The sequence below is a fragment of the Syzygium oleosum genome, unplaced genomic scaffold (assembly GCF_021117445.2).
Source record: "Syzygium oleosum isolate NSW1041296 unplaced genomic scaffold, Sole_v2.1 Sole_v2.29, whole genome shotgun sequence".
Classification (NCBI taxonomy): Eukaryota; Viridiplantae; Streptophyta; class Magnoliopsida; order Myrtales; family Myrtaceae; genus Syzygium; species Syzygium oleosum.
The window spans coordinates 1,222,635-1,247,328 of NW_026607513.1; the positions used below are offsets into that span (position 1 = coordinate 1,222,635).

Consider the following 24,694-nt stretch of genomic DNA (forward strand, 5'->3'; position numbering starts at 1 on the left):
GATATATATTTTAACACTTCGAGGTGTTAAATACATCTAAGCTAGGGTAAAAGGGCCTTGCACCGGTAAATAATGTAGGGCGCGGTAAATGCTTTATGAAAAAGTCCATTATTCGTATTGATTTGCCGAATAATACATTGAATGTGGACGAAATGTAGAGGTGAAACCGTACCAAAAATATATCCTTGGAACAATAAATAAATGAAAAGAATCATGTGATATAGTTCAAGTTCTACTTAGACGGATTAACGCAAAGTAAAGGGCTTATTAATTGGTTGTATGGATAATTCAGACATAACATTGAAGTCACATTTTATTCCTTTTGTTTCGTCTGTGCGGCCCCTGTTTGTCAAATTTTTCTCTCGAAACAAACCCAGCCCTAATTCCATCGGGTTTCGGAATTTTCTAAGTCTAATCTTCTAGGAAGTGCAAATAATTGACCCCAGTGGACGCAAACAAGAAGAACGCGTACGATTCTCTCTTATATCGAGTCCCGTCGCAATCGCCGTGGTGTCACAATCGTAATTTCCCCTGCTATTTCGGGCTTTCTCTTTGCCGGTCGGAGTCAACGGTCAGATGTCAACGGTCAGCGCTAATCGGTTTCAAAGCCGTGTGCCTTTCCGCACCGAATCACAACCCCCCCTCTCTCTCTCTCCGACGGAACTGGAACACTCCGACGAGCTTTCCAATGGTCGCTCCGCCTCGTTTCGTCGTCGCCATTGCCGTCATCCTCCCGCTCCTCGCGCTCGCCGCCTCCGTCCACGGCGCCGACCCTCTGGTCGTCGCCTGCGGGAGCACCGGCAACTTCACCGCCAACGGCACCTACGCGGCCAGCCTCAGCGCCCTCCTCACCTCCGTCGCCGCCGACGCAAACGCGAACGACGCCGACTACGGCTTCTACAACCTCTCCGCCAGCCGGAGCCCCGACACCGCCAACGCCATCGCCCTCTGCCGGGGCGACGTCGGGCCCGCCGATTGCCGGAGCTGCCTGAACGATTCCGCCGCCGAGATCGCCCGCCAGTGCCCGGTGCAGAAGGAGGCGGTCCTCTGGTACGACTACTGCATGCTCCGGTACTCGAACCAATCCATTTTCGGAGTCGTGGACCGTTCACCTACCTACTACCTGTCGAACGTCAACAACGTCACCGGCAATGTCGATCAGTTCAATCAGGTTCGAGAACGGGAAGCTAATTCTTACATGCTTATGATCAACATGTTTCATTGAAAAAGACTTGCATGAATCAGTTGTTGTTCCATGAAAGCAGAGGGCATGCTGCTTGAATTCTTGAACTTTGTGTTTCCGGTAAGCCATTGGGATTGGCACATAGCTTTTCAGGGTAGTATGAGCTCACGGGAGCATTTGGTTTTAGGTATCATTCTTGGGTAGCAGCTGACAATTCATATTGCATTAAAGATTGAGTAGGATTTTACGGTTCGGATGGTGACAAAGTACTGAGTCTTGTTTTCTTGTCCTGACAGTAGTAGCTTGTAGTTTTGGATTTATTATCTAGGTTTTGAGAAATCTGATGGATGGTTTGAGAGACCGAGCTGCGAGTGGCAATTCGATGAGGAAATTTGCCGTTGGAAATGCGACGGCTCCAAACTTCCAAACTCTGTATGGACTTGTGCAGTGCACTCCAGACTTGTCACAGCAACAATGCGACGATTGTTTGGTGAACATTATTCGACAAATTCCTCAGTGTTGTAATCAGAAAGAAGGAGGGAGGGTTATTATTCCCAGTTGCAATATCAGGTTTGAAGTAGGCCGCTTTTTTGATCCTTCGGCTTATGAGCCGCCACCATCACCACCACTGGCACCACAGTCGCCCGTTTCTCCTACACCTACTCCAACGAATAACACATCCTCTAAAGGTACTTCCTTTTAATGTACAGTTACCTATGCCAAAGCATATTATTTGTGCTTTCAATTGTCTGTAGGACAAACATGATAATAATTGTGAGCAAGTTTAACTTCATTGAGCTCCTTCTAGAAACAAGAGACTAGGGGTTGTAAGTCTCCTTCCCCTCCTTCCCCTGCTCCTCCTCTCTGAGTATGGTTGCATTAAGTGGATTTTAAAGCATGATGTAATTCAACTTTTGATTCGGAGTGTAATAAATAACCGAGACACTTATGTTTCCTCTTGAATGAGATATAAGCATGAAAGAACTAGCAGACAAGAAATTAATGAGATTTCTGATGCATCATGAGTCTTTCTTTCTTTCGATTTAAGTATGACCGCGTAAAGTAATTTCATCAGGAAACTGATAGAATAACACCAAGGACTGCTTCAAATGTGCAAGCCCTTGTAAAAACTATTTCCGGTTATTGGGTCTACACACTATCTACCGTGAGTTTCTTGTCTAACATAAGAGCTCTTCCTTTTTCAGGAAAGGATACTAACTCAGGTCGTATTGCCCTCATTATCATAATCCCAGCTATTGGATTATCTCTTTTAATTGCTGGAATATTATGCATCTGTTTGAGGTCGAGAAGATTGAAGAAAAAATTTGAACGTAAGTTCTAATTACTTTCGCGTGACTGATTTTCTTAAAATACTGGGTGAATATGTGAAACAGATTAGCAGCCAATAGGTTCAGTCTTGATGTGCAAAAGCTAGTAACTTTCCAGGAATTCAGAGGTCGGTGATTTCTGACTAAACAAGGACAGATTCAATGTGGGCTATAGATATCAAAGTTCCCTGATTGCTCTGGAAAACCTTTTATCTGCTACCATCACCCAGAGGACAAATTTTTCTTTGAATGGATTAACTGTTAAATAAAAATAATTTACTATTAACTGTTAAATCAGCATACTGATAATGTCAAATTAGACAATAAGCAACTTTGGATTTTCCACTTTGTAGCTGTACCTGTAGATGAAATCAGAACTGCAGAATCCCTGCAGTATGACTTGAATACTATCAGAGCGGCAACAAATGACTTCTCTAATGCAAATAAGTTGGGACAAGGTGGATTTGGCATAGTTTACAAGGTAATCACTGCAATTGTTTATTCGTAAAATAACGAGAGAATTTGAAACATTCACATGCATATGGCTGCTTTTCGCATTCTTTTTCAGGGAACGTTGGCCGATGGAAAAGTTGTAGCAGTAAAAAGGCTGTCTGTAGATTTGGGACAAGGTGATCAATAATTTAAGAACGAGGTCCTCTTGGTTGCAAGGCTTCAACATCGGAATTTGGTTAGGCTCTTAGGTTTTTGCTTGGAGGGGAGAGAAAGGCTCCTTATATATGAATTCGTACCAAACTCAAGCCTCGATCACTTTATATATGGTATGATCAATGCCATTTTGTTACCAGCATCATCCAATTTAAGAGTAATTGAAGTGCATGTTCTTACCAATCTGCATTTGGAAAGTCACCTCGTGTTAGTCACATCCACTATAACCTTGTTCTCTAAATTAGCAACGCAAGTGTACGTATCGAACAAGTAATAAAGTGATGAATTAAAGTATCGTTCCCACAGAGATTGTAGACAAATCAATCAAATTACTTACTAAAGGTGAACAATTCTCAACTTTATCTAACCAATTAAAGATTTAATAAAACAATCGAAATTCTAGAGAAAACTAAATTAACCTATTACGATTGAAATTTCCGAAAGCTAAATTAACCAAGGCAGCAAACCAAAATCGAAAATAGAAATTCACAAACTAAACCTAGAAATTTCGAACATAAAGAAGCAAGAAGCAAAAGACTTTGATCAAGAATTAAAAACGTTAGAGCATCCGATTTCACTTAACCAATCAAGATTAATGAACCAAGCTCGTCATGCAATCAAATTGAAATCATAGTGTGATGGTAGAACTTCCTCATTTAAATTACTATCCTTGGTCCGGTATAACAACCCTACTTAGATTTAGCAACCCACACTTGGTCCATGTGAATTTAAGTAAACCTAAGTGCATTAAAATCTATGAATGTTTCCGGATTCAATAAACCACCCTTGATTTACTTACTACCGAAACCACACAAACAACCTAGTATATCTCTATCTAAGTTAAATTCATGGCTATATATCATAAAGCACTCGCATAGAATCTCCTTTCGGTTTCATCATGCAATAAAAATCATTCAAGTGGTGATCAAGCACTTCAAAACATTAAGAACATGGTATATAACTCACACATACGAGATCTAGAATTGCATAAACAAGTCTTGAAAATTAATCAATCATAGTTAAGCTACATCGTAGCTCTAACAACAAGTAGTCTAGAACATAATGAACAATAAACTAAAAACAATAACTAAACTAAACATGATGAAGAACTAGAACAGATTCACCAAGAATAATCCAATGCTTGATTTTTTTGTTGCCTTCTCCTCCTTCTTCTTCTTCTTTTTTTCTCCCTCCTAAATCACGTGTAATGTCTTTTTTTTTTATAGACCTCCTCTTGCTTTCCAAGAAACCTTAATCACAATAGGATTGCAATTAAAGGTTCTTCCAAATTAGGACTCCTCCAAAAAATAAAATTCCTTTTTTAGCTTGGACTTTGATTTTCTTCCCAAAATAGGCTTGATTCTTCTTGATTGCAGATTTGCATGGCTTTGATCTCCAATTTGGGAAGCTTCTACACGATTTAGGAACAATTGGATTGTTTCGGATACTTTTGCGCGTGGAAAGCCGGCAAATTACAGAATTAGTCCCCAAGCTCCCTTTAACTTCAATTACCTACAAAAATTAATTAAAATAAATAAATTAGACATCAAATTCAATTAAAACTAAGCAAATATTAAGTCTAAAATAATAAATAAACTCTATATAAAATAAAGTTATCAAACCTTTCGTCAATATGCTATGCAGATCCTGTTAGACGTAAGCAGCTGGATTGGGAAAGGCATCAAAAGATAATAGGAGACATTGCTCGTGGGCTTCTTTATCTTCACGAGGATTCTCAACTTCGAATCATCCATCGGGATCTTAAAGCAAGCAATATTTTGCTTGATGCGGAGATGACCCCTAAAATTTCAGATTTTGGTACGGCAAAGCTATTTGTGGTGGATCAAACTCAAGGCGCCACAAGTAGGGTTGTTGGCACTTAGTAAGTAATAGATAGCAGAGTATCTTAAGATAAATCCGGTTATATTTCCCGTGCTCTTCTCCATATAATCTGAATAGCTAGCAGATATAAAGGCACGACATATTAAATGGAATTGTGTTGAAAGTGCTCATTATTCCCGTGATGCAATGGGTACATGGCTCCAGAGTATTCAATGCATGGATTGTTCTCAGTCAAGTCAGATGTCTTTAGTTTTGGGGTGTTGCTACTAGAGATTATTATTGGTAAAAAAAGCAGCCGCTTCTGCATTGGGGATACCACAGAGGACCTTCTTAGCTATGTAAGAAAATATCTTTCAATCACTCTCCTTCCCCCAAAGAATCATCGGAAAAGAGTGGTGGACCGGAACTTGAATGAGTCGAGCAACTGTTTTTACCATACTGAGTTTGCGTTTGTGATTCATTGCAGGCATGGAGGAGTTGGAGGGAAGGGATCCCCTCAAATCTCATAGATCCTAATTTGGCCAATGGTTCAAGGACCGAAATGTTGAGGTGCATTCATGTTGGATTGCTGTGTGTTCAAGAAATTGAGGCCGAGAGACCAATCATGGGTGCGGTGGTTTTGATGCTCAATAGTTACTCCACCACCTTGCCACTACCATCACGACCCGCATTCATTATGCACAGCATCCCTGAATCTGACACAGCGTCGCGGGGGATGGCAACTCATTCGGATCAATCCGAGAACAGACTAATCCAAGGATCAGTGAATGAGGCTTCCATCACCGAGTTATATCCTCGATGATCACAGATTGGAATCTAAATTTGTGTGAGCCTTCTGTTCCAGTGTTAAATTTATTTTCTTTATGTATATGAAACTTCTCACAAGTCAACTACATTGTGATAGCATGTATCTTAAGTTATTCTCTACCATTGAACTATCTGAACCTGGAAGGAGACTGGATGGAACGACAGGCAATGTGTTATATCACTACATATATTGATATTGCATATTTTCATGTGTTGAATGGGTCGATTCATCCTGTAGTATGGATATTAGAATTACTGGCTATAGACAGTATTTACCTTGAAAAAGTTACTTCAATTGCATATCATACTAATCGAAAAGATATTTGAAAGTTACTTTACATTATGGAAATGTTATTAGTCACTTTTGGATGTTGACTTTAGATATATCTATAGTTAGTTATTTATGAGAAAACTACTGATTCTCATTAATAATTACTGCACTTTCCCCACATTAAGTATTTTTGACTAATTAGAGATATTACTAGCTACTGAAATTGTTGTGAAATCGGACGAAGTGGCGAAAGCGGATCGCAACTTTGCAATTAAGTCGGGAGCCGTAGAAATTTGATAGAGAAATAAACGAGGAACAATAAAGGGACACGAGAAATTTACGTGGTTCAATCCAAATGTCGGAACCTACGTCCACGGGGAGAACCGGCAAATAATCCACTAATAAATTGGAGAATTACAAGATTACAATCACTTACGCTCAAGTATTTTTCAGCCCTAGTATATACCCAGTATCCACAATGTTTAACAACTCAACTTGATGGACTCGACTTTTACACACAAATCTCGCACAGCTCAAGCCTCTCACTCTTTGAAGCTCTCTCTCGTCTCTCGGCTATTTCTCTCTTGAGCTTGCTTCTGTTCGTCCGCGGTTCTCCTCTTATAGGAGAACAAATGGCGCCATCTTCAGAAGTCCATGCAATTAATGATGGTGTGTATGCATGACCATCATGCACCGCCAATGAGAAAATGAGCATAGCTTCTGCCTTCTTTCTTCCTTCATTTAGCAACAAGAGGATAAAGAAAGCCCACAAAAATTGACCCGAAGGGAGGAAGAGAAGTTCGGTGCCCACGTTCTTCTATGTGCATGCATTTATGAGGAAGCAGAAAATGGACGCAGCTCCATTGACAAGCATAAAAGTAATGAGAGCAAAGTCAAGTCATGGGCTCATTTAATTAATAGAAGACAAATATGGCCAAAATTTCTTTTATGCGCAGAGAACATCCAGAATTGCTTCTTCCTCTTTCTCTGCTCATCATTGCGTTTTGTACGACTTTCAACAATAAATTCTTGGCTCAAATTAGAGACATAATTTAACAGAAATGTTTAGACTTACTTTTGTATATGTGAAGTTACTATCGACAGTGAGAAGTGGCTACTGCCAACATGTCATATAAAAAGTTGGTAGATGAGTAGGACGAGGTTGGTGATTTCATATAATTCAATAAAAGTTGATAAGTTATTCTGAATCATTCGTTATTTAAGCCCTCTCATCAATGTCGATAAGTGGTTCAAATAAGAGTTGGTCACCTAATATTAATTTGTAATTTCAAAGCTAGTAAGAAATTGATCAATTATTAGAAAAGTTGGTAATTTAGAGTTTGACCAAATAAACAAAGGTGAGCATCACAAATAAGAATTGGTAACCTAAAATTAATGGGAAATTTTGTTGAAGAAAAATCAGTATTTCACCTAGGGTGTGTTTGTTTCAATAAAAGTGTCTTTTGGAAATTAATTTTTCAATCTTTTATCCGTTTGATTCGCCGAAAATGACTAGTAAACCGAAAACACTTTTCGGTTAACGAAAATATTCATTTTAAAGTTAGAAAAGTGAATTCCTAAATTTGAAAAGGTGAAAGCACCTTCCAAAATTGCCTTTCTCTTTCCCGAATCGACTAGTCCCTCTCTCTCTTCTCTCTCTGTGCTCGCACCATGGCTGCAGATCTCTCTCTTCTCTCTGTGCTTGCGCCATGGCGGTTGGGCATTATTCGAGCACAGCAAGCATTGAAGCCATGGACATTGCGCCTCCGATATCGTCCTTCGAAGCTGCACCCGAAGCTTCACCGCCATCCCCTCCTGCCTCGAGCGCCCAACCTTGCCTCATCGGCCGGGTGCAACCTAGTCCCCAAGCCGCGACTATAGTTGACATCCTCAAAATTTCGTTCCTAGAGCCCTAATGTTTTAGCCAAGAGTGCTGGCTTCTGTGGATTCCCTCGTGTTAGGTAGCTGGTTTTCGATGGTACCTTGAAAACGTGGGTGACTGTACTAGCAACAGCGATTTTTCCTTGCAAAATCAAGAGCATGGTTGGTTTCCATCCTGCTCTATGTGTGCAGATGAGGTTCGACGTCTATTAGTTGCTTTAGATGTATTTACATATACCAGTTGTTGGGTTTTTCTTACTTTTTTCAATTCTCTATTGAGCTCAATTTCTGACATATCTGTCGAATTCAAGAACCATGGAATTGAAGAAAGGGTTCTTTTGGGCTAAGAAGAAGGGAAGAAAACAGAGACGAAGAAGAAGAGAGGAGGGACAGACATGATGTGACGGGAATGAGGTCTCTGCTTTATTTATTATTATTATTATTATTTTCTTTCTTTTTTCTTTTTCTTTTTTTTTTCTATTAAGTCCGGCGCGGGTTAGTGACCCTCAGCAACCACAGGCGACGGTCGGTGACCCTCTTTAGTCACTTGGTGAGGGCTTTGCGGCCCTTGCGAGGTCTAGGCGAGGGTTACGACCCTCGCCTGCATCCGGCGAAGGCTTTGTGACCCTCACCTAGACACGACTGGTGAGGGCTTCATGGCCCTCGCCGGTTGCGGGCAAGGGTTGTGGTGAGGGCCTCACGGCCCTCACCCAATGGTTGGTGAGGGTCGTCGGCCCTCGCCTGTGACCGGCGACCCTCACCGAGCTTGGAAGAAGAAAAAGAAAAAAAAAGAAAGAAAAAAAATATTTAAAAATTCAAAAAAATATTAAAATTATCCACGTCTGCATCGCCTATGTCACGTAGGATGTTCGGTGTCCACATTAGCAATTTCTAGCTAAAATTGACCGAATGTATTCAATTGGTAAAACGTGAAAATGTTCATGACTGAATTGATAAAAGTGAAATGTTTATGACTGAATTGGCAAAAGTGCAATAGGTTCATAATTTTTTGGATAATTTTCCCCTTTTTTTTGCATGGCATGGCTCGAAGGATCAATACCAAGAGAAGAAAACTAAGTTTCAGAAACAAATCATAAAAACTGAGAGCGGAAGAAGAAACACAAGCTCTCTTTGCCATTTTTGTGCAATTAGCTTTGACACCACTCTCTCTCTCGTCTGATGAGCTGTTTTTAGAAAGAAGTGGTTCATCGGTCAAAGGTCGTGCCCGGAGAAAAATCCAAAGTCTTCGGTCATGAAATTTGGACACTCCTGCCAATTTCCAAGCAAACAGTTTCAATTCTCTCGCAATCATGGCATCCAATTCCTCGCAACTTGCCAAGGAAGAAGAGAAACGAGGGAGTAGGCCGGGAAGATTGATTACTTCTTTTGAATAAGACAATGAAAATATGAGTTGTCAAGCATACATCATAGTACCTTCCTAGAATATCATCACTCGGATCTTATCTCGATAGACTATTAGATTTCTACTTATCCGAACGCTGTGCGACTCGTACTTTTGGAGGACAATATGGAAGGTACTCATGTTAAAGTATCTCACGCCGCTTGTCTACGAGATTTATATGCTATTCACATACGTATGTTCTCTCTTCATCTGTTTTTTGGTTGGATCTTCTGACATAACATTGGGATCACATTCTATTTCGTTTATTTTGTTTTTGCGGCATCCTATTTGTCAAATTTTTCTCGCGAAATAAACACAACCCTAATTTTGTCGGGTTCGGAATTTTCGAAGTCTAATCTTCTTGGGAGCGCAAATAATTGACCCGAGTGGGATGCAAACAAGAAGAACGCGTACGATTCTCTCTCTCTGACTTCTATATCGAGTCCCGTCGCAATCGTCGTGGTGTCGCAATCGTAATTCCCCCTGTTATTTCGGGCTTTGTCTTTACCGGTCGAAGTCAACAGTCGGAGGTCAACGGTGAGCGCTAATTGGTTTCAAAGCCGTGTGCCTTCCCGCACCGCATCACAACCCCCCTCTCTCTCTCTCTCTCCCCGAAAGAACTGGAACACTCCGACAAGCTTTCCGATGGTAGCTCCGCCGCGTTTTGTCGTCGTCATCGTCGGCCTCCTCCCGCTCCTCGCGCTCGCCGCCTCCGTCCACGGCGCCAACCCTCTGCACGGCTCCTGCGGGAGCAACAGCAACTTCACCGCCAACGGTACCTACGCGGCCAGCCTCAGCGACCTCCTCGCCTCCGTCGTCGCGAACGCTTCGAACGCCAACGCCGCATCCGCGGACTACGGCTTCTACAACCTCTTCGTCGGCCGGAGCCCCGACGTCGCCAACGCCATCGCCCTCTGCCGGGGCGACGTCGGGGCCGCCGACTGCCGGAGTTGCCTGAACGACTCCGCCGCCGAGATCGTTCGCCAATGCCCGGTGCAGAAGGAGGCGGTCCTCTGGTACGACTACTGTATGCTCCGATACTCGAACCGCTCCATTTTTGGGGCCGTGGAGGGTTCGCCTACCTTCTACTTGTGGAACCCCTACAATGTCACCAGCAACGTCGATCAGTTCAATCAGGTTCGAAAACGGAAAGTTAATGTTTACATGCTTGTGATCGACATCTTTCATTAATAAAAACCTTACATGAATCAGTTGTTGTTCCTGGTCAAAACATTGCATTGCATGTCATTTGTTTCCATGAAAGCAGAGGGCATGCTTCTTGAATTCTCGAACTTTATGTTTCCTGTAAGCCATTGGGATTGGCACATAGCTTTTCAGGGTAGGATGAGCTCACAGGAGCATTGGTTTTAGGTATCATTCTTGGGTAGCAGCTGACAATTCATATTGCATTAAAGATTGAGTAGGATTTTACGGTTCGGATGGTGACAAAGTACTGAGTCTTGTTTTCTTGTCCTGACAGTAGTAGCTTGTAGTTTTGGATTTATTATCTAGGTTTTGAGAAATCTGATGGATGGCTTGAGAGACCGAGCTGCGAGTGGCAATTCGACGAGGAAATTTGCCGTTGGAAATGCGACGGCTCCAAACTTCCAAACTCTGTATGGACTTGTGCAGTGCACTCCAGACCTGTTGCAGCAACAATGTGATGATTGTTTGGTGAACGCTATTGGACAAATTCCTCAGTGTTGTAATCAGAAACAAGGAGGGAGAGTTGTTACTCCCAGTTGCAATATCAGGTTTGAAGTGTACCTCTTTTTTTATCCTTCGGCTTATGAGTCACCACCATCACCACCATTGGCACCACAGTCCCCAGTTTCTCCTACACCTACTCCAACGAATAACACATCCTCTAAAGGTACTTCCTTTTAATGTACAGTTACCTATGCCAGAGCATTCTATTTGTGTTTTCAATTGTCTGTAGGACAAAAATGATAATAATTGTGAGCAAGTTAGCTCCTCCTAGAAACAAGAGACTAGGGGTTGTAAGTCTGCTTCCCCTCCTTCCCCTGCTCCTCCTCCCTGAGTATGGTCGCATTAAGTGGATTTTAAAGCAAGATGTAATTCAACTTTTGATTGCGAGTGTAAAAAGTTCCTGAGACACTTATGTTTCCTCTTGAATGAGATATAAGCATGAACTAACTAGCAGACGAGAAATTAATGAGATTTCTGATGCATCATGAGTCTTTCTTTCTTTCGATTTAAGTATCAACTTCTAAAGTAATTTCATCAGGAATCTGATAGAATAACATCAACGATTGCTTCAAATGTGCAACCCCTCGTAAAAACTATTTTTGATAATTGGGTCTAGACACTGTCCTCTGTGAGTTTCTTGTCTAACATAAGAGCTCTTCCTCTCAAGTCGTATTGCCCTCATTATCACAATCCCAGCTGTTGGATTATCTCTTTTAATTGCTGGAATATTATGCATCTGTTTGAGGTCAAGAAGATTGAAGAAAAATTTTGAACGTAAGTTCTGATTACTTTCACGTGACTGATTTTCATAAAATACTGGGTGAATACAACCTATTTGAAACAGATTAGCAGCTAATAGGTTCAGCCTTGATGTGTAAAAGCTAGTAACTTTTTAGAAATTCAGAGGTTGGTGATTTCTGACTAAGCGAGGACAGATTCAGTGCGGGCTATAGATATCAAAGTTCCTTGATTGCTCTGGAAAACCTTTTATTTGCTACCATCACCCAGAGGACAAATTTTTCTTCGAATGGATTAACTGTTAAATAAGAATGAATTACTATTAACTGCTAAATCAATGTACTGATAATGTCGAATTAGACAATAAGCAACTTCGGATTTTCCACTTCGTAGCTGTACCTGTAGATGAAATCAGAAATGCAGAATCCCTGCAGTACGACTTGAATACTATTAGAGCGGCAACAAATGACTTCTCTGACACAAATAAGTTGGGACAAGGTGGATTTGGCACAGTTTACAAGGTAATCACTGCAAATTGTTTATTCCTAAAATAAAGAGAGAAATTGAGACATTCACATGTATATGGCTGCTTTTCGCATTCTTTTTCAGGGAACATTGGCCAATGGACAAGTTATAGCAGTAAAAAGGCTGTCTGTAGATTTGGGACAAGGTGATCAAGAATTTAAGAACGAGGTCCTCTTGGTTGCAAGGCTTCAACACCGGAATTTGGTTAGGCTCTTAGGTTTTTGCCTGGAGGGGAGAGAAAGGCTTCTTATATATGAATTCGTACCAAACTCAAACCTGGATCACTTTATATATGGTATGATCATGCCATTTTTGTTCCAGCATCATCCGATTGAAGAATAATTGAAGTGCATGTACTTGCTAATCTGCATTTAGAAAGTCACCTCGCATTAGTCACATCCACTAAAACCTTTTTTCAAAATGCTATGCAGATCCTGTTAGGCGTAAGCAGCTGGATTGGGAAAGGCGTCAAAAGATAATAGGAGGCATTGCTCGTGGGCTTCTTTATCTTCATGAGGATTCTCAACTTCGAATCATTCATTGGGATCTTAAAGCAAGCAATATTTTGCTTGACGCGTAGATGACCACTAAAATTTCAGATTTTGGTACAGCAAGGCTATTTGTGGTGGATCAAACTCAAGGCGACACAAGCAGGGTTGTTGGCACTTAGTAAGTGATAGATAGCAGCGTATCTTAAAACAAATCCGGTTATATTTCCCGTGCTCTTCTCCATATAATCTGAATAACTTGCAGATATAAAGGCACGGCATATTAAATGGAATTGTGTTGAAAGTCCTCATTATTCCTGTGATGCAATGGGTACATGGCTCCAGAGTATGCAATGCATGGATTGTTCTCAGTCAAGTCAGATGTCTTTAGTTTTGGGGTGTTGCTACTGGAGATTATTAGTGGTCAAAAAAGTAGCCGCTTCTGCAACGGGGATACCACAGAGGACCTTCTTAGCTATGTAAGAAAATTTCTTCAAATCACTGTCCTTCCCCCAAAGAATCACTGGAAAAGAGTGGTGGACCCGAACTTGCATGAGTCAAGCAACTGTTTTTACCATCTGAGTTTGCTTTTGTGATTCATTGCAGGCATGGAGGAGTTGGAGGGAAGGGACCCCCTCAAATCTCAATGATCCTAATTTGGCCGATGGCTCGAGGACCGAAATGTTGAGGTGCATTCATGTTGGATTGCTATGTGTTCAAGAAATTGAGGCCGAGAGACCAACCATGGGTGCGGTGGTTTTGATGCTCAATAGTTACTCCACCACCATGCCACTACCGTCGCGACCTGCATTCATTATGCACAGCATCCCTAAATCTGACACAGCGTCGCGGGTGACGGCAACTCATTCGAGTCAATCTGAAAACGGACAAATCCAAGAATCAGTGAACGAGGCTTCAATCACCGAGTTATATCCTCGATGATCACAGATTGGAGTCTAAATTTGTCTGAGTCTTCTGTTCCGTTGTGTTGAATTCATTTTCTTTCCTTTTGCTAGGAGATGAGATGTATATGAAACTTCCCACGAGTCAACTACATTGTGATATCTTGTATCTTAAGTTATTCTCTACCTTTAAACTATCTGAACCTGGAAGGAGACTGGATGGAACGACAGGCAATGTGTTATATCACTACATAATTTGACATTTGCATATTTTCATGTGTTGAATGGGTCGATTCATCCCGTAGTATGGATATTGGAATTACTGGCTATATATGGTATTTACTTTGAAAATACTTCAATTGCATATGATTTTAATCGAAAAGATATTTGAAAGTTACTTTGCATTATACAAATGTTATTAGTCACTTTCGGATGTTGAATTTAGATATATCAATATTTAGTTATTTATGAGAAAACTACTGATTCTCATGAATAATTACTGTACTTTCCCAAATTAAATTTTTTAACTTATTAGAGAAATTACTAGCTACTGAAATGTTTAAACTTTTGGATGTGTGAAGTTACTATCGACAATGAGAAGTAGCTACTACCGACATGTCATATAAAAATTGGCAAATGAAAATGAGTAGGATAAAGTTGGTAATTTCATATAATTCAATAAAAGTTGGTAAGTTATTCAGAATCATTCGTTATTTAAGCGATCTAATCAATGTGGATAAGTGGTTCAAATAAGAGTTGGTCACCTAAAACTAGTTTGTAATTTGAAAGCTAGCGAGAAATTAGTAAATTATTAGAAAAGTTTATCATTTAGAGTTTGACCAAATAAACATAGGTGAGCATCACAAATAAGAGTTGGTAACCCAAAATTAATGGGGAATTTTATCGAAGAAAAATTGGTATTTCACTTAAATTAAGATTGGTAAATTTGTAAACTAGTTGGTAACTTTAATGCTTTGTCAAGTTATGCTAGTACTCGTTGATAATTTGTTGGCAGTATCGGCGATTGTGAACAATAGATGAACAAATGAATATGGGTAAAATTTACTTTGTTTGTTTCGCATAAAACATTTTCCTGTAAATTTTTTTTTTCATTTTTCGCTGTTTTGATCACTTAGAAAATGAGTCAACGGAATATATTTTCCTAGTCAATGGGAAAGATTTTCCTACCAAAGCTTAAAATTCTGGAAAATGATTTTCTCCTCAAAATATGACTAGATATTTGCGTTTAGACTGCACTTGGGAACGAGAACCCCAACACTCGTTCTTGGGCCCTTGGCAATGGGCCGGGTCCCCGGTGCCTGGGCTTGGGTCCATTGAGGCCGGGTCCAAGACTCTGACGCCGTGACCCGAGTCCATCTAGGTCGCACCCGAGATCCTAGCCTCCACGCTCAAGTCCATTGAGGCTGGGTCTAGGACACTGATGCCCGTGCCCGAGACGTTAGACCCGGTAATATCGAGGCTGAGCCTAGGTCCTTGACATCCATGCTTGGGTTCATCCAGAAATTTTTTTTTAAAAACTTTCAAATTTTTAATATATTTTATTTTATTTTTTCTATCTTTTTTTTATTTTTATTTTTCTTTCTTTCTATGCTAGTCGTCGAGCCTCAGCGACTGCCGGCGTCAGGCATGGGCCGGCCTCGGGCAAGGCTTGAGGTCGACCAGGTGAGGCTCGAGCTCGCCACTAGCAAGGTCAAGCCTAGCAAAGGCGAGCCTTGCCAGTGGCCAGGCACGGCTAGCCCTCGTTGGATCTAGCAAGGGTCAAGCCTCGCTAGGGGTGGCGAGCCTCGCCAGGGGTCGGCAAGGTCAATCTCACTGGCGCTTGCCTCTGGCTAGTCGACGTCCATCGCTAAGGCCCAGCGACTGGCTAAGGAAGAAGGGAAGGAAAAATAAATAAATAAATCGAAAAAAGTATTAAAATATTATAACTTGTCATGCACATCGATAGTACCCAAGATGCCATTTTTCAAGGTGGTAAACAAATCTGAACTAGGGTAAAAGGGCCTTGCATTGGTAAAATAATACGGTAAATACTTCATGAAAAAGTCCATTATTCGCATCAATTTGCCTAATAATACATTGAATTGGGGATGAAATGTAGATGTGAAACTGTACCTAAAATATATCCTTGGAATAATAATTACATGAAACGAATCACAAAATATTTTTAGTTCAAGTTCTACTTAGCCGGATTAACGCAAAGGGAAAGGGCTTATTGATTGGTTGTATGCATAATGTTAAGTACGTGAATTGATACAACTTAAGTTACTACGATATAACCCAAAAGAAAAGAGCTTATCATATAATTTACTAATTATGCAACAGCCATACTCCACAAGGATTAGGGAAAATCACCAAAAAAGTCCTAAACATATTATAATTGTGTTTCAACCAAAAAAAAAATATTGCAATTGTGTCAATTCAGTCATAAACCATTTTTGCGCCAATTCAGTTCTAAACCTTTTGCATTTATGTCAATTCAGTTAATCCTTCCAATTTTGGCCGGTTGGTGCTAATGTGGATGCCAGTCAATGCCAGCCGTCTGACTGACCGATAATATTTTAATATTTTTTTCTAATTTTTATTAATTTTTTATTTTTATTTTTCCTTTTCTTCCTCATAGTGGCCGTCGAGGGCGAGGCCATGGCAACGCAGGCAAAGGTGACCATTGCCTCACCAGATCTGGGCGAGGCCACCTCGCATGCGGCCCCAAGCCTTGTGCTTAGATCGCGTCGCTAGGGTCTCGTCACGATCGCGGGCAAAGGCTGCTATGGCCTTGCAAGCCGTGGGCGAGGCCGACTTCGCCCATGGCTGACAAGGGCTTTGCAGCCCTCGTCGGCCACTATGGGGAAGAAAAGGAAAAAGGAAAAAATAAAAATAAAAGAAAAGAAAGTGTAAAAAAATTAATATTATTATTATAAAAAAATATACAAAATTGCCACGTTTGTGTCGGCCGGATGGCGTCCACGCTAGCGCCACCCACCGAAAATTGGCTGGATAGACTGAATTAGGACAAATGCAAAATGTTTAAGATTAAATTGACACAAAAGAAAAAGGCTTAGGACTAAATTAGCACAATTGCAATATATTTAAGACTTTTTTGATAATTTCTCACGAGGATTATTAATTAGATGCTTCAGCCTGTGTTATGTTCTTATGCTATAATAGTACTGATTTGTAGTACAATTTGCGACATGATTCGTATATTGAAGGGTATAGTATTGACTTGTCCATGTTTAAGACAACTCCACGTTCCCTTAACTAGGGAAAGACTAACGAAACGAGCCTTAATTTTTATGTTCTAATGTTTTGGAGTAACATATTTAGGATGTATTACCAATTTACCTCCTTTTATTCCAAAGAAAGGCCTCCGACAATAGCAACATATACATTCTTTAAATAACAATAATTCTGCAAAAAAGAAAAGAAAACGTGATATCGGTGCAAATAATGTACATTTTCTCCAGATTTATTGATCCTTTGTTTAGGTAATAAAACTTACATTAATGGCTAAATCTTTAGTAGAAAATTTACTCACATATGCTAAATCTCATATGAAAAAAAGCTAATTAGAAGTCCATAAATGTGAGGGTGAGACCCAAATCAGATATATAGTTGACCCTAATCGAGACACACATATACATACCTTGTCGTAGATCTTCTTTTGGAGGAAAAATTATCCAAAAAGTCATAAACTTTTATTGTATTTTTTGTCAATTCAGTCCTAAACCTTTCAATTTTGTTAATTGAGTCGTAAGCCTTTTTGCATTTTGTCAATTGAGTCCATCCGATCAATTTTAACTTGAAATCGTTGACGTGGACGCCGGTAGTGCCATGTAAGACGGTCAGCGCTAACGTTGACAAATTTTTATAATTTTTAAAAAAATGTATTATCTTTTTCTTTTTTCTTTTTCTTTCTTTCTTTTCATTTTTTTTTCTATTAAGTCCAGTGAGGGTCGGTGACCCTTGGCGGCCACAAGCGAGGGTCGGCGACCCTCTTCGGCCACTGGGTGAGGGCTTTACAGCCCTTGCAAGGTTGGGCGAGGGTTGCGATCCTAGTCTGCTTCAGGCGAAGGCTTTGTGGCCCTCACCAAATCTGGGTGAGGGCAGCGACTGGTGAGGGCTTCATGGCCCTCGCCGGTCGCGGGCAAGGGTCGTGGCAAGGGCCTCACAGCGCTCACCTAGTGGCCAGCGGGAGTCGTCGGGCCTCGCCTGTGACCGGCAACCCTCATTGGACTTGGAAAAAGAGAATTTTCAAAAAAAGAAAAGAAAAAAGAAGAAAAAAATTTCAAAAATTAATTAAAAATTCGACAAAATATTAAAATTATCCACGTCCGTGCTGTGCGTGCCATGTAGAACGCTTGGCATCCACATCAGTGATTCCCGGTTAAAAGTGGCCGGATGAACTCAATTGGTAAAACGTAAAAATATTTAGAACTGAATTGACAAAAATATAATAGGTTCATGACTTTTTGGACAATTTTCCCCTTTTTTTTGCATGGCATGGCTCAAAGGATCAATACCAAGAGAAGAAAACTAAGTTTCAAAAACAACTCATAGAAACTGAGAGCGGAAGAAGAAACACAAGCTCTCTTTGCCATTTTGTGCAATTAGCTTTGACGCTACTCTCTCTCTCTCTCTCTCTCTCTCTCTCTCTCGTGTCTGATGAGCTGGTTTTAGAAAGAAGTGGTTTCATCGGTCAAGGTCGTGCTCGGTGAAAAATTCAAAGTCTTCGGTCATGAAATTTGGAGACTCTTACCATTTTCCAAGCAAACAGTTTCAATTCTCTCGCAATCATGGCATTCAATTCCTCGCAACTTGCCAAGGAAGAAGAGAAACGAGGGAGTAGGCCGCGAAGATTGATTACTTCTTTTGAATAAGACATTGAAAATATGAGTTGTCAAGCATACATCACAGTACCTTCCTGGAGTACCAGTGCTCGGATCTTATCTCGATAGACTATTAGATTTATGCTTATCCAACGCTGTGCGACTCGTACTTTTGGAGGACAGTATGGAAGATACTTGTGATAAAGTATTTCACACCGCTTGTCTACGAGGTTTATATGCTATTCACATACGTATGTTCTCCCTTCACTTGTTTTTTGATTGGATCTTCTGACGTAACATTGGGATCACATTCTATTTCATTTATTTTGTTTTTGCGGCACCCTATTTGTCAAATTTTTCTCGCAAAATAAACACAACCCTAATTTTGTCGGTTTCGGAATTTTCGAAGTCTAATCTTCTTGGGAGCGCAAATAATTGACCGCAGTGGATGCAACAAGAAGAACGCGTACCTCTCTCTCTCTCTCTTGACTTCTAAATCGAGTCCCGTTACAATCGTCGTGGTGTCACAATCGTAATTCCCCCTGTTATTTTGGGCATTCTTTTTATCGGTCGAAGTCAACAGTCAGAGGTCAACGGTCAGCGCTAATTGGTTTCAAAGCCGCGTGCCTTCCCGCACCGAATCACAACCCCCCTCTCTCTCTCTCCGAAGGAACTGGAACACTCCGACGAGCTTTCCGATGGTAGCGCCGCCGCGTTTCGTTGTCGTCGTCGTCGTCCTCCTCCTCCCACTCCTCGCGCTCGCCGCCTCCGTCCACGGCGCCGACCCTCTGTACGGCTCCTGCGGGAGCAACAACTTCACCGCCAACGGCACCTACGCGGCCAGCCTCAGCTCCCTCCTCGCCTCCGTCGTCGCCGCCGCCGCGAACGCCTCGAACGCCAACGCCGCCGTCGCCGACTACGGCTTCTACAACCTCTCCGCCGGCCGGAGCCCTGACGCCGCCAACGCCATCGCACTCTGCCGGGGCGACGTCGCGGCCGCCGACTGCCGGAGCTGCCTGAACGACTCCGCCGCCGAGATCGTTCGCCAATGCCCGGTGCAGAAGGAGGCGGTCCTCTGGTACGACTACTGTATGCTCCGGTACTCAAACCGATCCATTTTCGGGACCATGGAGAGTTTTCCTGCCTTCTACATGTGGAACCTCAACAATGTCACCGGCAACGTCGATCAGTTCAATCAGGTTCGAAAACGGAAAAGTTAATTCTTACATGCTTGTGATCGACATCATTCATTTAGAAAACATTTGCATGAATCAGTTGTTGTTCCTGGTTAAAACATTGCATTGCATTTCATTTGTTTCCATGAAAGCAGAGGGCGTGCTTCTTGAATTCTTGAACTTTATGTTTCCTGTAAGCCATTGGAATTGGCAAATAGCTTTTCAGGGTAGGATGAGCTCACCGGAGCATTTGGTTTTAGGTATCATTCTTGGGTAGCAGCTGACAATTCATATTGCATTGAAGATTGAGTAGGATTTTAGAGTTCGGGTCGTGAGAATGTACTGAGTCTTGTTTTCTTGTCCTGACAGTAGTAGCTTATAGTTTTGGATTTATTATCTAGGTTTTGAGAAATCTGATGGATGGTTTGAGAGACCGAGCTGCGAGTGGCAATTCGATGAGGAAATTTGCCGTTGGAAATGCGACGGCTCCAAACTTCCAAACTCTGTATGGACTTGTGCAGTGCACTCCAGACTTGTCGCAGCAACAATGCTATGATTGTTTGGTGAACATTATTGGACAAATTCCACAGTGTTGTAATCAGAAACAAGGAGGGAGGGTTATTATTCCCAGTTGCAATTTCAGGTTTGAAGTAGGCCGCTTTTTTGATCCTTCGGCTTATGAGTCGCCACCATCACCACCATTGGCACCACAGTCGCCAGTTTCTCCTACACCTACTCCAACGAATAACACATCCTCTAAAGGTACTTCCTTTTAATGTACAGTTACCTATGCCAGAGCATTCTATTTGTGTTTTCAATTGTCTGTAGGACAAACATGATAATAATTGTGAGCAAGTTTAACTTCATTGAGCTCCTCCTAGAAACAAGAGACTAGGGGTTGTAAGTCTGCTTCCCCTCCTTCCCCTGCTCCATCTCCCTGAGTATGGTTGCATTAAGTGGATTTTAAAGCATGATGTAATTCAACTTTTGATTTGGAGTGTAATAAGTTCCTGAGACACTTATGTTTCCTCTCGAATGAGATATAAGCATTAAATAACTAGCAGACAAGAAATTAACTTTTCGGTTAATACCACAGACTGCTTTGAATGTGCAAACCCTCATAAAAACTATTTTCGGTTATTGGGTCTACACACTGTCTACCATGAGTTTCTTGTCTAACATAAGAGCTCTTCCTTTTTCAGGAAAGGAAACTAACTCAGGTCGTATTGCCCTCATTATCACAATCCCAGCTGTTGGATTATCTCTTTTAATTGCTGGAATATTATGCATCTGTTTGAGGTCAAGAAGATTAAAGAAAAAATTTGAACGTAAGTTCTAATTACTTTCGCGTGACTGATTTTCATAAAATACTGGGTGAATATGTGAAACAGATTAGCAGCCAATAGGTTCAGTCTTGATGTGCAAAAGCTAGTAACTTTCCAGGAATTCAGAGGTCGGTGATTTCTGACTAAACGAGGACAGATTCAATGTGGGCTATAGATATCAAAGTTCCCCGATTGCTCTGGAAAACCTTTTATTTGCTACCATCACCCAGAGGACAAATTTTTCTTTGAATGGATCAACTGTTAAATAAAAATGATTTACTATTAACTGTTAAATCAGCGTACTGATAATGTCGAATTAGACAATAACCAACTTTGGATTTTCCACTTTGTAGCTTTACCTGTAGATGAAATCAGAACTGCAGAATCCCTGCAGTACGACTTGAATACCATCAGAGAGGCAACAAATGACTTCTCTGATGCAAATAAGTTGGGACAAGGTGGATTTGGCACGGTTTACAAGGTAATCACTGCAAATTGTTTATTCCTAAAATAACTAGAGAATTTTAAACATTCACATGTATATGGCTGCCTTTCGCATTCTTTTTCAGGGAACATTGGCCAATGGAAAAGTTATAGCAGTAAAAAGGTTGTCTGTAGATTTGGCACAAGGTGGTCAAGAATTTAAGAACGAGGTCCTCTTGGTTGCAAGGCTTCAACACCGGAATTTGGTCAGGCTCTTAGGTTTTTGCCTGGAGGGGAGAGAAAGGCTTCTTATATATGAATTCGTACCAAACTCAAGCCTGGATCACTTTATATATGGTATGATCATGCCATTTTGTTACCAGCATCATCCGATTCAAGAGTAATTGAAGTGCATGTTCTTACCAATCTGCATTTAGAAAGTCACCTCGCATTAGTCACATGCACTATAACCTTTCATCAATATGCTATGCAGATCCTGTTAGGCGTAGGCAGCTGGATTGGGAAAGGCGTCAAAAGATAATAGGAGGCATTGCTCGTGGGCTTCTTTATCTTCATGAGGATTCTCAACTTCGAATCATTCATCGGGATCTTAAAGCAAGCAATATTTTGCTTGACGCGGAGATGAACCCTAAAATTTCAGATTTTGGTACAGCAAGGCTATTTGTGGTGGATCAAACTCAAGACGCCACAAGCAGGGTTGTTGGCACTTAGTCAGTAAAAGATAGCAGAGTATCTTAAGATAAATCTGGTTATATTTCCCGTGCTCTTCTCCATATAATCTGAATAGCTAGCAAATTTAAAGGCACAACATATTAAATGGAATTGTGTTGAAAGTTCTCATTATTCCTGTGATGCAGTGGGTACATGGCTCCAGAGTATGCAATGCATGGATTGTTCTCAGTCAAGTCAGATGTCTTTAGTTTTGGGGTGTTGCTACTCGAGATTATTAGTGGTCAAAAAAGTAGCCGCTTCTGCAACGGGGATACCACAGAGGACCTTCTTAGCTATGTAAGAAAATATCTTCAAATCACTCTCCTTCCCCCAAAGAATCACCCGAAAGGAGTGGTGGACCCGAACTTGAATGAGTCGAGCAACTATTTTTACCATCCGAGTTTGTGTTTGTGATTCATTGCAGGCATGGAGGAGTTGGAGGGAAGGGACCCCCTCAAATCTCACAGATCCTAATTTGGCTGATGGTTTGAGGACCGAAATGGTGAGGTGCATTCATGTTGGATTGCTGTGTGTTCAAGAAATTGAGGCCGAGAGACCAACCATGGGTGCAGTGGTTTTGATGCTCAATAGTTACTCCACCACCATGCCAGTACCATCACGACCTGCATTCATTATGCACAGTATCCCTGAATCTGACACAGCGTCGCGGGGGACGGCAACTCATTCGGATCAATCCGGAAACAGACAAATCCAACAATCTGTGAACGAGGCTTCCATCACCAAGTTATATCCTCGATGATCACAGATTGGAGCCTAAACATGTGTGCTTCTTCTGTTCCATTGTGTTAAATTCATTTTCTTTATGTATATGAAACTTCCCACGAGTCAACTACGTGGTGATATCATGTATCTTAAGTTATGCTCTACCTTTAGACTGTCCGAACCTAGAAGGGGACTGGATGGAACGACAGGCAATGTGTTATATCACTACATAATTTGATATTTGCATATTTTCATGTGTTGAATGGGTCGAGTCATCCTGTAATATGGATATTGGAATTACTGGCTATACATGGTATCTACTCTGAAAAAAGTTACTTCAATTGAATATTATACTAATAGAAAGATATTTGGAAGTTACTATGCATTATAGAAATGTTGTTAGTCACATTTGGATGTTGAATTTAGATATATCTATAGTTAGTTTCTTATGAGAGAACTACTGATTCTCATGAATAATTACTGTACTTTCCCCACATTAAATACTTTTGACTCATTGGAGAAATTACTAGCTACTGAATTGTTTAAACTTACTTTTGTATGTGTGAAGTTACTATCGACAATGGGAAGTAGCTACTACTGACATGTCATATATAAAGTTGGTAGATGAGTAGGACAAAGTTGGTGATTTCATATAATTCAATAAAAGTTGGTAAGTTATTCGGAATCATTCGTTATTTAAGCCCTCTTATCAATGTCGATAAGTGGTTCAAATAAGAGTTGGCCACCTAAAATTAATTTGTAATTTCAAAGCTAGTAAGAAATTGGTCAATTATTTAAAAAGTTGGTAATTTAGAGTTTGACCAAATAAATATAGGTGAGCATCACAAATAAGAGTTGGTAACCTAAAATTAATGGGAAATTTTATTGAAGAAAAATCAGTATTTCACTTAGGGTGTGTTTGTTTCAATGCAAGTGTCTTTCAGAAATTAATTCTCTTAACTTTTACTCATTTGGTTCGCCGAAAATAACTAGTTAACCGAAAACACTTTCCGATTAACGAAAATTTTCATGTTTAAAGTTAGGAAAGTGAATTTCCAAATTTAAAAAGGTGAAAATACTTTCCAAAATTGCCCTTCCCTCTCCTGAATCGACCGGTCCCTCTCTCTCTTCTCTCTCTGTGCTCGCGCCATGGCCGCAGATCTCTCTCTTCTCTCTATGCTTGCACCATGGTGGTTGCGCATTTTTCGAGTGCAGCAAGCATCAAAGCCATGGACGCGGTGCCTCCGATATCGTCCTTCGAAGCTGCACCCGAAGCCTCGCCGTCATCGCCTCCTGCCTCCGGCGCTCAGCCTTGCCTCAGCGGCCGCGCGCAACCTAGTCCCCGAGCCGCGACCATAGTTGACACCCTCAAAATTTCGTTCTTAGAACCCTAATGTTTTGGCCAAGAGTGCTGGCTTCTGTGGATTCCCTGGTGTTAGGTAGCTGGTTTTCGATGGAACCATGAAAACGCGGGTGATTGTACTAGCAATAGTGATTTGTCCTTACAAAATCAGGAGCATGGTTGGTTTCCATCCTGTTCTATGTATGCAGATGAGGTTCGACGTCTATTAGTTGCTTTAGATGAAGTTACATATACCAGTTGTTGGGTTTTTCTTTCCTTTTTCAATTCTCTATTGAGCTCAATTTCCGATATATCTGTCGAATTCAAGAACCATGGAATTGAAGAAAGGGTTCTTTTGGCCTAAGAAGAAGGGAAGAAAACACA

The 24,694-nt window shown here is 41.0% G+C and overlaps 1 protein-coding gene and 2 pseudogenes across 1 annotated transcript; all 3 read left to right on the forward strand.

Annotated features, from left to right (window-relative positions):
* Positions 1-721: 721 nt before the first annotated feature.
* On the forward strand, positions 722-6,031 carry LOC115677773 (cysteine-rich receptor-like protein kinase 44; annotated as a pseudogene).
* A 3,953-nt stretch (positions 6,032-9,984) lies between these two features.
* LOC115665585 (cysteine-rich receptor-like protein kinase 10) lies at positions 9,985-23,237 on the forward strand (annotated as a pseudogene).
* LOC115665588 (cysteine-rich receptor-like protein kinase 29) lies at positions 12,951-14,017 on the forward strand. The gene is made up of 2 exons (XM_030587447.2): positions 12,951-13,320; positions 13,448-14,017. The coding sequence occupies exons 1-2, from the start codon at positions 13,177-13,179 to the stop codon at positions 13,781-13,783; spliced, it is 480 nt and encodes a 159-aa protein (XP_030443307.2). The 5' UTR covers positions 12,951-13,176; the 3' UTR covers positions 13,784-14,017.
* Positions 23,238-24,694: the final 1,457 nt, after the last annotated feature.